At 43.9% G+C, this 14,972-nt stretch overlaps 1 protein-coding gene across 2 annotated transcripts; it reads left to right on the top strand.

The window, feature by feature from the left end:
- The first annotated feature begins 2,805 nt into the window (after positions 1–2,805).
- On the top strand, positions 2,806–13,835 carry JPT1 (Jupiter microtubule associated homolog 1). Of its 2 annotated transcripts, XM_082859961.1 has the most exons (6): positions 2,806–2,966; positions 9,006–9,148; positions 9,495–9,592; positions 10,003–10,026; positions 10,515–10,533; positions 13,568–13,835. In XM_082859961.1, the coding sequence occupies exons 1-6, from the start codon at positions 2,911–2,913 to the stop codon at positions 13,714–13,716; spliced, it is 489 nt and encodes a 162-aa protein (XP_082716087.1). In that variant the 5' UTR covers positions 2,806–2,910; the 3' UTR covers positions 13,717–13,835. The 2 variants fall into 2 exon arrangements, with proteins under 2 accessions (XP_082716087.1, XP_082716088.1); XM_082859962.1 differs by lacking the exon at positions 10,003–10,026.
- Positions 13,836–14,972: the final 1,137 nt, after the last annotated feature.

The following is a 14,972-nucleotide window of genomic DNA, read 5'->3' as shown; positions in this document are numbered from 1 at the left end:
GTTTGAGCCCTGGTCTGGGAAGATCCCACATGCCATGGAGCAACTAAGCCTGTGCACCACAACTACTGAGCCTGCATGGCACAACTGCTGAAGCCTGCGCACCTAGAGCCCATGCTCCACAACAAGAGAAGCCACTGCAAGGAGAAGCCCACGCACTGCATCGAAGAGTAGCCCCGCTCTCCGCAAAACCCGTTAGCAGCAGCGAAGACTCAACACAGCCAAAAATAAATAAATAAATACATAAAACCACTGCTGTAGGTCATGAAATAGCTGTTAGACCGTTCCTTGTTATAAAATTTCATCTGTCTTTCTGTTTCTTTAGATTTTTAGGTTAACCTGGGAATTTGAAGCAAATTACTTATTGATACAGACCCTAGTGTGTATTTTAAAAATCATAATGATGGGCCTTCATGATTTTATAAGCAGATGTTCACATTGCCCCATCCTTTTGCATCTTTTGATCCTGATCTGTGTTGATCTTTTGGGAAAAATATAATTTTATTAATACCCCATTTTCAACTTAGTTGGTCTTCTGGAGCAAAGGTTATAGCAGAGCTACATATCATATCTTTTACCCCAAATCTCCATGTTGCAGCAGAAAGTGGAGTACAGTGATTTGGTCAAAACTATTAAGTACACGAACAAGTAAATAGGAGAGCTAGTTATTCTGGAAATTTCTGGCAGTATTTACAAAGAATGTTCCAAACAGGCCTGCCTAAGATGGCCTTAATCAGATGTCTGTTTTATATAAATTTACTGCTCTTCATAAATCAGATTAAATTAAAAAGCGTACTGGAACTGATTCCTTACCTTTGAAGCAAAGGTTCTCAGCCCAAGCTATATGTGAGAATTGGCTGTTTAACTTCTTATAGACATCCATGACTGGACCCTATATGCAGAAATTCCAGTTCAGTAGATCTCTGGAGCCTTGCATTCATATGTACTTCTTAAAAGCTCATAGGTTAAAAAAAAAAAAAAAACTCATTATTCTGGTATGCAGCCAGGTGGGGTACCTCTAATAGAAAGCTTTCAAAAAAAAAAAAAGCCTTCATTTAAAGAGTAAAACATTCTTGCAATTATCTCGTTCCCAAGCTAGCAGAATAGGTGCTGTTAGCCCCATTTTACAGATGAAGAAACTGGGCTCAAGGATATAAATGACCTACAAGTGTCTTAAATTGGGAGAGAGCAGAACCAGAACCTAGGCTTTTTGGTTTCCAGAGGAAATAAGGCAAGTCAGTACAAACTCAAAAGTTCAGGCCAAAATGGACCCTAAGAGTCAAGTCTAAACCCCTCATTTAACTTAACAAAAAACAATAGCAGATTGTTAAAAAAAAGTATGTGGCTACTTTCCAAGTAAGTCTGATAATAAAAATGTCACTTTAGTGACTTATGTCAGGACAGGTACTTTACATGCATTACCTCATCCAGTCCTCACAGCTCTATGGAGTCCTTATTTTACAAATGAAACTAGTGCTCAGAAAAAGGTAGGAGTCAAGATTCAAACCTGGATTTCTCCTTTGAGACCCTGAGCTAGCAACCACCATATTCCACTACCTCCTAATTATATGACTTTTCAGGAGGAGATGCATGCTCACTAGCTAGGTTCGCCTGAAGAGTTTTTTGTTTTTGTTTTTGTTTTAAGGTTCTGGAAATTTAAGCTCAGCCTTTAGGAAAGGGAAGATTTTAATCCAAACAAGTAGTGTGCTTCATGCTTCTGTGGTAAGCACATAAAGACATGATCCAGGCCTTCTAGAAGAGAAGAGCTTGTTGTCTCTGGCTTTTCCTGAAAGCCCAGGAGAGTGGTTGACCAACACAAACTGCCTGGAAGGAGGAGGCCACACAAAGAGGAGTGTAGTTCACTTGTTATGGAAATACTGAAAAAGAGATCTGCCTTGAGGAAACAGCATGACAGGGAAGGCCTTCCCTCTTGTTTGCCCAAGACTTTGCTAGTACGGTCTTCTAAACAGTCATTCCTGAGCCCTCCAAGTGTGTCTGCATTTGTTGCAGGGATAGATTTACCCAGACAGGTGGAAGAGTCATGACTTAATGGTTATAAACAGCTGCAGAGGCCTGGGCTACTCCCATGGTCTTAGTAGCAAGGGATGTGGCCATTCCCCGAGGCCGGGCATTAACCAGCCTTGAGAACAGGCCCTCAAATCGGAACGACTGTAATTTTGGTCCAGTGCACGCACGACACGTTACAGCTAAGTAGTAACATTAAAAGGTAAAGGATTTCCAGTCCTTTTAGAAGGGATCACCTTTGTGTGCTTTCTGTTGCTGATTCATAGTGCTCCTGCTTTGGGACCGTCAGGTTTCCAAACAGGACACAGGAGATATTCAATAAACGTCAATTTGTAGCAGTAATTTTCATCCCTTGAGGAGCGTGCCCTTGCTACCCTCCATAAGTAAGGCGAATAAATGAATGGTAAAGATAAACGTGCCCTCGGCTTGCGGATTCCAACTCGCCCAGAGCGAGCTTTTCCTTCTATCAAGGTAACTTTTTTAAGTGACAGCGAGCACAACTTGTACCGAGCGCGGGGCAGGTTTGTCCTTTGTCCAATCATCTCCGAGATTTGAGGGTGGGGGAGGGGAAACTTCCCTAGACCTTCCCTGACCAGGAAGAGGGTGGGTTTAGGCTGAGCAGGGGCCGCCTCAGCCCGTCGTGAAGCCGCAGGATGCTTGGCACTCCAGGAAGCCAATAGGAGTGAAGAGGCCCGTTTGAATTGGCCAATGCCGCCGGGGCGGGGGCGGGGTTTGTGAGCCCTATAAAGGCCGCGGTCCGGTTGGCAAACAGCGGCGGAGGCTTTTGCAGCGGTCGCCGGTTCTGGGCTGTGGGGGTACTCTACGCTCCTCAGACCTGACCCTTTCAGCTCTCCGCTCCCGCGCCAGCCTACCTCGCTCCTCGGCGCCATGACCACCACCACCACGTTCAAGGGCGTCGACCCCAACAGCAGGAATAGCTCCCGGTGAGGCTCGGGGGCGGGAGGGCCGCTGCCCAGGGGGCCAGGCGGGTCTGGCGGCAGGTCGTCGGCGGTAACGTGCCCGGGGCGCTGCTCTCGCGCTCGGCCGGGCGGTGGGGCTCGGCCACCGGCTCCCCCTTTGTGCCGCCGGCTAACCTGACGCGCCGGCCCCGCCCGATTCCTGCTCCTCTTCCATTCATTCCTTCCCTGGAGCTAGGGGCTGGGGAGGGCCGTGGCCGCTCGCGCTCGCAGCGCGGCGGGTTTTCGTTAGTCGGTATGTGCCGAGAGGGTTCGCTTTCTCCCTTTTGTGGCGTGGCTGGCTCGGCCCCAGGGCGGTGGTCTTGGGCCCCGGGTGCCCGGGCAGCCCGCGGGGCACCTTGATCCGGCCCTATTGTCCCACCCCCGCCCACGCGTTCGTGCCTCTGGCCCGGGGCAGGTGGTGGCCCCGCGCCCGGCGTGGCGGTCAGATCCTGCAGCCGCAGCGATCGGTCCGGCGGGCTCCTACCCACTCGGGTCCGCCCGGCAGGTGGCATTTGTGTTAGGGCGGGGCTGGTCGTCGCGACCCTCACCCCCGTTCAGGACCCAGCCGTCAGCCCTCCGCGAAGTGCCTCCCCCTCTGCTAACAAAGGAAAGACCCCTGCTCCTTCCCCTCCCGCGCCCACCTCCGAACGGGAGGGGGAGCGAGTCGTTCCGAGTGGGTTTTCTGCGCTCAGACCTTCGGACCTCGGTGTTTGCAACCCACCTCTTTCGCTTCCCCCTTTGACGTATGCAAAATGAGTTCACCTCTGGCCGCGATTCCCCTGCCGGAGGAGGTTTCCTGTTCTTGGGCGGGGCCGGAGACATCCATTGTCTCTTCCGTACTATCTCCACCTGCGTAGCCGGGGCGTTTCTGGCCACTCATGCCACTGCATTTGGGGAAAGGGGCCCTGGGCACGGTGTTTGGACTGGGAGGGTCCCTTTTCCAAGCCCTTGCCTAACTTGGTGGAAGGGTTTGGATGCGGTGGTAGATGTCTACATTGTCTCGGCTAAGTGCATGCACGCTGTTCTTTAAGGTGGGATACAGGCATCTCAGGGATCCTGCTCAAGGCGTGGAGGAAGCTTAGATTCCACTTTTTCTGAGCATCTCTTCTTCATTGATCATGACCTGAAGTCATGTGTGGCCAGCCTTGGGGGTCCTGGGCAAGTGGCACAAAGGGAGCCATTTTGTGGGGCTAAGAAGACAGCCGTGAAATAGCAGTGTCTCACAAGGGTTGGAGTCCTTGGGGACAAAAAGCAGGCCTCAGCAGTGAGTCTTAGGAGGGAGTGTTGGAAATGACATTCCTTTTCAACTCATTCCTTTCCCTTTCAAAATGTAGAAAAGAATGGGAAAGATTTAAAAAAATAAATTAGTGTGTTACTGGGAGGAAGGGGAACTTGAGTAGGATAGACCTACGAAAACACTGGTCACTCCCTCTTCTGTTGTCATCCTTCCAGTGAGATCATTTTTTTTCAGAGGACGCTGGAACAAATTGAACCTCGGTTTTTCATTTTGTGCTGTGAGGCCAACTTTATGCTGGTCATACTGTAGTGATTAGAATGTGAAAATTTACACATTATATTCAAAAATCTGAGGTTTTATCCTTTGGGGTTGAGTGCAGTTTAGTGCTTCACAAAGAATTTAAGTAACCAGGTCAAATGAATCCTCACACTAGCTTTTTGATTTGTATCTTTGAAATGTGAGACATAAATGACTTTTGGGTCTGCAAAATAAATATTTTAATTCGCCTGTTGTCATGAATTTCCCTCCAATATTGTAATCTCAAGACTGTAGCATTTTGTCCTTTTATTTACTTCCTACCTTTCCTTCTTGTAGAATCTCACCTAATTCTCTTAAACTTCTTTTCTCCAGTAACATTTTCCTGGCTCCATAAACACATTATAAATTTAGTTCGATAGGGAAGGAATGACCTGCAAAGATCATAGAGCAACTCTGGGACTTAAAGAGAGAAGAAAGAAAGAGCGATTTTTTGAAAATTCTATCCACAGACACGGACACATTTTTGTTGCGCCTCGGATGTGTAATCCTGACCTAGTCATATGCACAGTTCAGAAAAAACAGCAGGATCTTAAAAAATAAAATTGAAATAATTTCTGTCTTATGATCCAAATCCTTTGTTTGGGGATGTCTCGCTGTTACAAATGGGCTCTCCAACACTGACGTCATCGGAGTAGGTAGTACCTGCTATTGCAAGAAGAACACAGACCTTTAAAAAGTTGGTCCGGTCAGAGCTTTGACCTTCTTTTTAAGCTGGTGATTGGGTTCTAGTGTCTTTTTTTTTTTAAGGGAAAAAAAAATTTCCTGGCCCATTAGGGTTCTGAAGATTTTCATCTTGCTGAAATAATTCATGAGAATTTAATTATGATAGTAAGGAAAATCATTCTAATCTCTAGGGGATGAAGAGGATGACAGTGAAGCAAGTTAATTTTGTTTTTTGTTTTGGGATCTTAGTTCCCCAAACTGTGCCTCATCCTGTGGAAGCGTGGAGCCCTAACCACTGGACCACCAGGTTATTCCCTGAAGCAGGTTAATTTTGATTATAGTATTTCAAGTGTCTGTTGATTTGAGGTACAAATGATAAAAACCTAGTCACTTCCAACTTTAACATAAGAAAATGACTATTAAGAATTTATAACATACCTTTAATTATGATTTAAACAATTTAATTAGCAAACCTAAAATTATCTTTATAAGAGGTATGCCTGAACACATTTATCTTAATTCATATAATGAATTTAATCTAAGTGGATATTTAATATCTGAGACTTAGAAACAGTGGGGTTTTTAATGTTTTACATGTTATAAAAGCGGGTCTTCCCTGCCCGCACGGGGAAAATAATGAAATTTTAATTTAGTATAAATTGAGTACTGAATTTTACTATGGACACAGACACGAATATTAGATTTAGGGGAGGATGCTAGAGGATGTATGTAAGAAATAGCTTCAGTCTAAGGCTAGAAAACAAGAAAAGCAATCAAAGCACCAACCACACAGGTATGTAGTTTAAAGAGAAAAATGGCATTAGAGTGGTTCCCCTATTTCAGCACTTTGAGCATGTCTTGTGTGCCTGTCAGGGAGAGAGGATTTGGGATTTGGCCCCATCTCTGTCACTTAACTAATGCTGGGCAATTTATTTAGAACTTCTCAAGGCCTGACTTCATTCTCTTAAAAAATGAGGCTATTTGCTGAACTAGATAGAGGAGAGCCAAGCCCAGCTGGCACCTGATCTTTACATTGATAAATGGTTGAAAAAGGCAAGAAGAAGAATCTTTCATGACTTGTGAAAAGGACATGAAAATCAAATTTCAGTGTCCAGAAATAAAGTTTTATTGGAACATAGCTGCACTCATTCGTTTTTGTGTTGTCTGTGGCTGCCTTTGTGCTACGTGATGGAGCTAAACAGTTGCAAAAGACCAAACGAAGCACAAGCCAAAAATATTTACTATTTGGCCCTTTACAGAAAGAGCTGGTGACCAGAAGGAGGGTGTCTAACATGCTTTCCTCTCAGTGTCCTACTTGTCATTCTTCAAGGTTATGGAGGGCTTCATGGAGGAGGTGGAGGTTTAAGAAATGGGCTGGATTTTGAAATAGTCGCCAAGGAAAGGGTGGACAGTGCTCTGGGCAGGAGGAAATATGGGAGTAAATACTCCAAGGTGGAGATAAGCCAGAACAGTTCACTGAACAGTGAAGAAAGTGGCCTGACTGGGTTGGAGAAGATGGTAAGAACTAGATATGGTTGAGAGGCGAAGTTTATCTCGATTTCCTTGTGTTCTGCTTAGGTGTAACCAAGCCTACGTCTGCAAGTGTTCTTGTACATATGTCTAATTATCTACTTAGGATAACTTCTGGAAGTAGAAACGCTGGTTCATATAAGATGCAAACTTAAACATTTGATACGTTTTATCAGAATGTTCTTTAGAAAGTTTGTGCAAATTTATATTCTCACACTTTAATTCATGCTGGAAATTGGCATTTTTTTCATCTTTACCAGCCTAATAAGCAAAAAATATATCCTTTTGTTTTAAATTTCATTTATTTGCTTGTGAATTTAAATTTTCAGTGTTTAGATGTGATCCATATTTTTTAATTGTCTGTTTACCTTTTGTCCATTTTTCTCTCGATTTTTAAAATTATTTTTAAAAGCATTTATATTACCCTTTGTCAAAAGTGTATTTTTGCCAAGTTTAATCTGTCCATTTTTCATGGTTTCTGGCTTTCATCTTGTGCTTAGAAGGAAAGCCCTTTTCTTCAAGACTAGGACCATATTCGTACATGTTTTCTTCCAATATTTTTGTCTTAGGCTTTAAATTGAAATATTTGACCTAGCTGGAATTTATTTTGGTAAATGAAGTGAGTTAAGAATATATATTTTGTTTCTTTAATCAAAATGACTAGCCAGTTAGCCCAACGCAGTTCTCCCTACCGAACTAAATAAAATACTGCAGTGGTGGTCTTTTTTTTTTTCCCCCTGCACCGTGTGGCTTGCAGGATCTTAGTTCCCCGATCAGGGATCGAACCCATGTCCCCTGCAGTGGAAGTGGGGTTCCCCAGTGGTGGTCTTTTTGAGAGAGAACTCTGTCTTGACAGAGTCCTGAGGAGAAACTGACAAAACCCCCATTGTAGTAGAAGTTGATAACAGAAATCTCAGTAATTGATAAACCATATTTAATAAGCGGCAGATTTGAACAACTCAGTCACAGGCTTTATCTGGTAGACACATAGAATACTGGCAGATACACATTCCTTTCAAGCACGTATAGAAGATTTACAAAACTGACCACATATCAAGCCATAAGGCACATCTTATCAAATTTCAGGGGAACATGTCACACAGACTTTGTTGTCCGTGTGGTAATGAAAAGCTGGAAATCAGTGAACTAGAAAGACCTTATGTTTGAAAACTTGCAGAGCCGAGTTTACAAATGACAATCGTATTTATTTGGAAACTTGAATGAAATGGACACCTTCCTAGAAAAATGTTTCTTACTCAAAATGATTTAATAGAAAAACAGACCACTCTGATCACCAATAAAGGAAGTGAATCTGTAGTTAGAAAATCTTTCCATGAGACCATCTCCATTTTCTGGTTTGAGTGGTGACAGGACAAATTCAATTGAGTTTTTCCACAGAGGGGACAAACTGGTCAGCCTGTGTCAAGAAGACCTGGAAATGTGAATGTGCTGTATTTCCTTGTCAAACAGAACAGCTGTAGATGGTATCTAAAGGTGCCTGGACATACAGCATGCCATGGGGTCTTAAACTGAATTTCTCATTGACTTTCTCCTTGTGGCTGGTCACTCACGATGATTAGTGAGAACAGTGACGTACAAGTGTATAAACAGGGCTTGTGAGTCATGCTGAGACGGGAGAGACTATTACCAGTTTTCCTTGGGCTTCTAAACTGGTCAACTTTTATATGTATATTCTTCCATTTAAAAAATTTCGTTGAAAATAAAAATGGAACCCTTCTTTTTTTTTTTTTTTTTTTTGGCTGCGCTATGGGGCACATGGGATCTTAGTTCCCTGACCAGGGATTGAACCCGAGTCCCCTGCATTGGAAGGTGGGTTCTTTACCACTGGACCACCGGGGAAGTCCCCCGAACAGTTTTTTTAAAAATAAATAACAAGATGTGCTTCTCAACTTCTTTGCAAGTGTGTCCAGCTGAGCCTGATAGACAACATCCATTAGGTTTCTGCCTTTTCCTAAAATGGGATGCCGACCAGCCTGCTATGGGTGCTTTCGGGCCGTTTCAGCTGCCTTGTGTGGTGCACAACCTCGCCACAGATACTACAGAGCGGGATTTCATACCTTAACATCCAGCACTGAATTTATACCACGATGAAATCAATTCCTAATTTTCCCGTTAGCAGCTCTCTTTTGTGTGTGTGTGTGGGGGGGGGGGATAGGTGGAATGAGTGGTTGAGAAAAATGAAAGGTGTTTGAAAACAAGTGTGCCAAGAAATGTTTTGATCTGATCTGAAATCGTTGTTTTGCCATCATTCCTAGGGTTTTGCGGCCTCCAGGTGGTGGATCCAATTTTTCATTAGGTTTTGATGAACCAACAGAACAACCCGTGAGGCGGAATAAAATGGCCTCTAGCATCTTTGGGACACCTGAGGAAAATCCCCCTTCCTGGGCCAAGTCGGCAGGTACTGCTAGTATCCGTGATCCCTGGTCAAAGGGACGGACCCAGCAGAACCACCACAGCTGGTTTTGTGCTGATGAGTAAAATCTAGCTTAATCATGAGAGACAACAATTAAAGCTTGTCATGGGAGGAGAGACGAGGACTAAGAAATGGGAAATGCTGGGAGTCTGTGTAACGGATCAGAATAAGGACAACCGTCAGACTGGGTTATTTAGACCCTCTGTAGAACTTTTAAGCTGTCACTCCCTAACACTGTTGGCTCATGTTGTAGTATGAGACTAACTAATTAAATAGTGTTTTGCTTTAGGTCTTTCCATTGTATTCCTTAAGAAAGTATATTTTGATTCAGGTGCCAAGTCTTGTGGTGGCCGGGAAGATTCTGAGTCATCTGGACCCCAGAGAAGTAACTCTTCTGAAGCAAACCCTGGAGACTTCTTAGATCTGAAGGTCAGTGTGACAGTATGGGGGGAAAGACAGGCTTTGAGGTTTATACAGTTGAGAAATTAATTCCACCTGCCCTGCACCACCCCCATTGTACTGAGACCTGCCACTGGAGTTTTACATAAAGGTAGTTAGGAAAGGGACTAACCATACTGGTGATGGAAGATTGACAGTCAGTCAGAAAGGTGAGTCAGTGGGATCTTGGTCTGTTCGTATGTCTCTGCTACCACTAGGATTAGTCTCTGTCCTTCAGTATTGATTTTTGAAACTGGATCACTCGTACTCCGTGTGTATCTCACACATAGTAGCATATCTGAGCTCAAGGACTGTTTTAGTTGTTGGCAGAGGTTGCCCAGTTGTTTTGAGCTGAACTCCAGGAGGCTGTATACCATGGTGTTACCATTCTTTGTCTCCAGGTGATCACGGCCTGTGATCCCCAGGTATGTGTTTGGAAAGCCTGGTGGGATGTCCCCCTGAGTAGGGACCTCAGAGCACATGGAGGCATCAGCCATCTGGGTGTGGGGAGACCTGCAGAAAGGCTCTGGAATTGATGGAGGTCCTTCAACAGCTAGATCAGGAGAAAGGAGGGGGGAGTGGAAGGACAGGGTTGCCAATTTCCTGTTCTGATAAAAGATTCTCTGAAATGCGAATTGATATTAGATCATCAGCGTAAATGTTAAGGTTTTTTTGGTGTTCGGGGCACGTTACTGGCACCGGGACAATTTGTCCAGCAGCATTTCTGTGTAGCGTTGTCCCAGGGTGAATAAAGTTTGTTTACTGTAATGGCAGCGTGACCCTGAACTTGACTACATCAAAACAAAACTTCACATTTGGCTTCAAATAGACAGTAGCTTCTCTGAACTCTGTTTTTCTTTGTGTGTGGCAAAATTAAAATCTGAAGTAAATTGTTAATTTTTTTCTTTTCCAGGGAGAAGGTGATGTTCATGGTGAGTACTTCTGAAAAAGTATCACAACTTCTAGTTCTGTAAATGTTAGAATAGACTGGAATTTGTATTCAAGTCATGTCTTGGGGAAGGAGACTGGGGAGTGAACCTGGCTTTACCCCAACACCAGCGCCCTCTGGGTGGAGAAGAAGGCAAAATGAAACTGGAAAGCTAGCAAGTGTGGCCACGTTTGGTATCGGCCAGCAGTGAGAGCAATGCTAGAAACGTACTAGAAAGGAAAACCACTGGAGAATCCTTTAAGAACAGACGGGCGTTAATCAGGTTGGTATTTGTTACACTCAATGAGAGCTTTTTAGTAAAAGTCTCTAGCATTTCAAGTCAGCCCTCAGCATTTAATTTAGAAAATGTTTGATCTTATACTGAGGTGCTGTAACCCTGTGATCTCGTGAATGATGACTTAGCGGGCCGGTGAAGTTTTCATTTAGCACCCATATCACCAATTACATGTGGAAATGAGCTGTAATCATTTAATTATTTAAAACCTTTGAAGTACTTATTGGCACTTCTTCAACAAGCGCCAGAGAGTTGCCGGTGCGTGTGATGAGAGGTTTACGCATGTCGGCCAGCAGCAGTCAGGTTAAAGTTGACTCAGTGACATGCAGCCGTCACAGGGCGCCCTGATCTAGGAGGATGAAGCCGCTTCCTCAAGGCCTTTTTCTGCCATTACAATTTGCGAGTCAATCTTCCAGGGAAACAGAAATGTTTAACGAGAATCACATTCCCCTTCTGTCCTCTCATCGTTTCTTGCTGGGCGTGACAGGAGGAGAATCTTCTGAACCATTGAGCATTACCTGGGTTTTCCCTCCACGGACAGATTCGGTTCTCACTGGACTGAAGGTGTACTAGTTATTGTTCCTGTCCAACTTGTTCCATTTTAAAAAGATTGTTCTAGAGGTAAAGAAAATCTAGGCTTTTTGATTCTGCTGCTTTTCATATTCTGAAGTACTTCCAATGTCAGACCTTGTTTAGCAAGCATCAGCTAATCTTTCACTAATTTTGGCCAATGGATATAATGAGAAATTTGGGGAGCCCAGAGAAGTGAGAGCCCTGAAGTTAGGAAAAGATAAGTCATTTGCTAATGATTAATTCTCCCCCCCCCCACCCCCAGCTCAGTGTTGCAGATCCTTGAGGTGAATGAATAGCACAGGCAGCTGTATAGTGCAAGTCCTTCCTTTTTTTTAAAATGATCATCAGTTTGCCACCTGATTATTCTGTGTTCCTGACTGCTGCTACTTTCAGCTCATTTGGCATAAAATGACAAGGGCACAATCATTCAGGACAGGTCTGGAGAGTAAAGGTCGACCCCAGTTCTGTTGGCAATTTCACTGCAAAGCCAAGCTGTTCTGCTCAGTTGAAATAAAACATATTTTGTTTGGATATATTGCCATCATCTTTTGGGTAAACACAGGAATGGCTACAGGGAGGACTTCGGAAATCTTGAAGAAAGAGGGAAAAAGTCCAGGAAGTTTATTTATTTATTTTTTAAAGTTTATTCATTTATTTATTTTTGGCTGTGTTGGGTCTTCGTTGCTGCGCGTGGGCTTTCTCTAGTTGCGGTGCGCGGGCTTCTCATTGCGGTGGCTTCTCTTGTTGCAGAGCACGGGCTCTAGGTGCGCGGGCTTCAGTAGTTGTGGCACACGGGCTTAGTTGCTCCATAGCATGTGGGATCTTCCCGGACCAGGGCTCGAACCTGTGTCCCCTGCACTGGCAGATGGATTCTTAACCACTGCGCCACTGGGGAAGTCCCTAGCGTTTTTTCTTTTGCAGTCACTCTTGACTTTGATTCAATGGAAACTACCTGTTTAAGGATATATGCTTGTTGGGAATTTCACAAATCAGTCAGGGAATCAAGCAATATTTAGGATATCGGATAATAATACACTAATTCTTAAGACTTTAATGTGGAAAGTGCTGGGTTAACATGATGGGAGTGACTGGGTTAATATATTACAAATCAGTAGCGGGGAGGTAGATTCTTTAATAAATGTCTGTACAACTGGATATTGTATCGTTTAAAAAAAAATCAACCTCACCCATTAATCATGAAAATGTAACATATAACAGGAATTTAAAAATATTTTTCACCCATCAGTTCGTCAGATATTAAGGTGAGATGGTTATCAAGTGGTGGAAATGGAAAGATGTAGGGAGAGCATACTCTGACATGGGCAGTGGGGTAGAACTTGTACAGCCACTGGGGAAGGTGGTGTGTAATCTGTTCAAATTGAAGATGACAGCTCGTGTCCCCGTGGGCACACGTTCCAGAGTGTGCGCATTACAGTTTTGGAATGGTTGGATTAGTTTCAATTTTTTGCTATCGGTAGAGGCTTAATCATATATACTCTGTACATACTATAAAGCAATTATTTAAGCAAGGTGGATCATGACCATGTGTGTAAGTGGGGGTAAATGTCCAAAAGTTAAAAAAGAAAAAATTGATATTATTTATGTTAAATACAACAAAAACACTATTCTATGTAATTTGCTGGAAATAAAATACACAAAATATACATAAAACAAATGGACTAGAGGAATGCACACAACTAGTAGTAGGGCCTCTGTGTATAGGGAGAGGAGACCCACAGAGGTGGAGCGGTGGTCAGCGACCTAGCACTTTTAGCTGCAGCATGTGTGTGGGATCTAGTTCCCTGACCAGATATTGTGACGGGCCCCCTGCATTGGGGACGTGGAGTCTTAACCACTGGACCATCAGGGAAGACGGACCTAGAGCTTATCTGTAATGTTCTCATTTAAAATATTTATGTCTTCATATATTTCTGTAATTTAGAAAGGAACGTACACAGAAGAAGATCTGGGGACAAATATGGCAAAACATTAACAGTGGTTAATTCTGGAGAGTGGCTGCCAGATGGTTGGTAATTGTTGGTTTCTTCTTTATAGCTCTAGGTATGGTTTGAACCATCCTCAAAAAAAAAAACCCCAAAAGCCAAAACACTTAGGCTTTTCATCTTCACTGGGAATAGTTATTAGCCTTAATTTCATTCTGTTTTCCTAGAAAACGTAGACACAGACTTGCAGGCCAGCCTGGGGCAGAGCGAGGAGAAGCCTGTGCCCGCTGCCCCTGTGCCCAGCCCAGTGGCACCGGCGCCCGTGCCATCCCGGAGAAACCCCCCTGGTGGCAAGTCCAGCCTCGTCCTGGGTTAGCTCCGTCTGCCCTGAACTCTGTCGTTTCGTTTCTTTGTTTTCTCCATGCTTGTGAACTGCACAACTTGAGCCTGACTGTACATGTTTTGGATTTGTTTCATTAAAAAAGAAGCACTTTATGTACTGCTGTCTTTTTTTATTTTGGAAGAACAGGTTCTCTGTCTGTCCTGATTCCTCTGGGTCTATAGGCCTTGGCATGAGTGTTTTCTAGTAGTAGATTGGAGGGAAAGCTTTGTGACACTTAGTACCGTGTTTTTAAGAACAGATAAATTGGTTTCAAATGTGTTAGAGGATCTTTTGTACTGAGGTTTTTAAAACCCTTTTCTTGTCAGCTTTACTAGGGTTTACCAAGCCTGGATCGGACAGGCCAGTAAACGGTCCACAGGCGCTGTCCCTTCAGGCCCCCCAAACAAGGGTGTCTTGATGCTGAACCTACCTGGTGTTACCCTAACTTGTCAGTGCCCGTTGCAAAAAGCATCTTCCTGTGCCATATGGAGCGACAGAGGCCTGCGCCCCATGCCTTGCTGCCTGCAAAGCAAAAACACAAAACAAACAACTGCCTTTCATTTCTGAACCTTGAGAAATATTTCAGCCAGATACTAACTTGGCTGGCTGAGCAAAGCCTGCTGCTCCCACGCAGAGGGAGGCTTCGCTGTGCGCTCAGACTGACGAACTCCAGGTGGTGAAGCAGGGGTGGGGACCACATGGAAGTGGGACTTCCTGGTGAAGGGACACCCCCCCCCGCCCCGGGGGCAGTGCTCTTCTTAGATAACTTGAAGCTGTGTGCATGATGCTGGTGCTTGACCATGAAAGAAAGTCTCATCCTTAAAATGTGTTGTACTTCACAATCCTGGACTGTTGCTTAAAGTAAACAATGTACAAATTTTGAAACACCGTGTCCTGTGTCATCTTTTTGAGATTGTTTCAGGAGTTCTACTTGCTTAGTTGCTTTTTTCTTTGTTACTATCAACCTTGTTGCCCAATGATTTGATGAGCCATTAAAGTTAAAACACACTAAGGAAGGCCCAGAGAGAAGTGGGCTTCTCTCTAAAGAAAGCAGCTTTCAAGTCAGAGAGCACGAGTTCAGAATGCCAAAATGAAAAATAATGGCTCTCTGGTAATAAAATACAGGAATAATATGGATGATTGGTATCCAAAATAATTATTAGCCAATACCCTTTACACTCTTCTACCACGTACCCTCCTGTGCTGGGTGCTAACATTCAAAATTTCAAGCCCTCTCATGCCTGTAGGGT

This window comes from Leucopleurus acutus, assembly GCF_964270905.1.
Source record: "Leucopleurus acutus genome assembly, chromosome: 19".
Taxonomy (NCBI): Eukaryota; Metazoa; Chordata; class Mammalia; order Artiodactyla; family Delphinidae; genus Leucopleurus; species Leucopleurus acutus.
This window is presented reverse-complemented; position numbering and strand designations above follow the sequence as displayed.

Coding starts and splice junctions, on each gene's coding strand:
- JPT1 (XM_082859961.1), top strand. CDS start 2,911: ATGACCACCACCACCACGTTCAAGGGCGTCGACCCCAACAGCAGGAAT. Junction 9,149..9,494: donor TTCCTGGGCCAAGTCGGCAG/GTACTGCTAGTA, acceptor ATTTTGATTCAG/GTGCCAAGTCTTGTGGTGGC. Junction 9,593..10,002: donor GAGACTTCTTAGATCTGAAG/GTCAGTGTGACA, acceptor CTTTGTCTCCAG/GTGATCACGGCCTGTGATCC.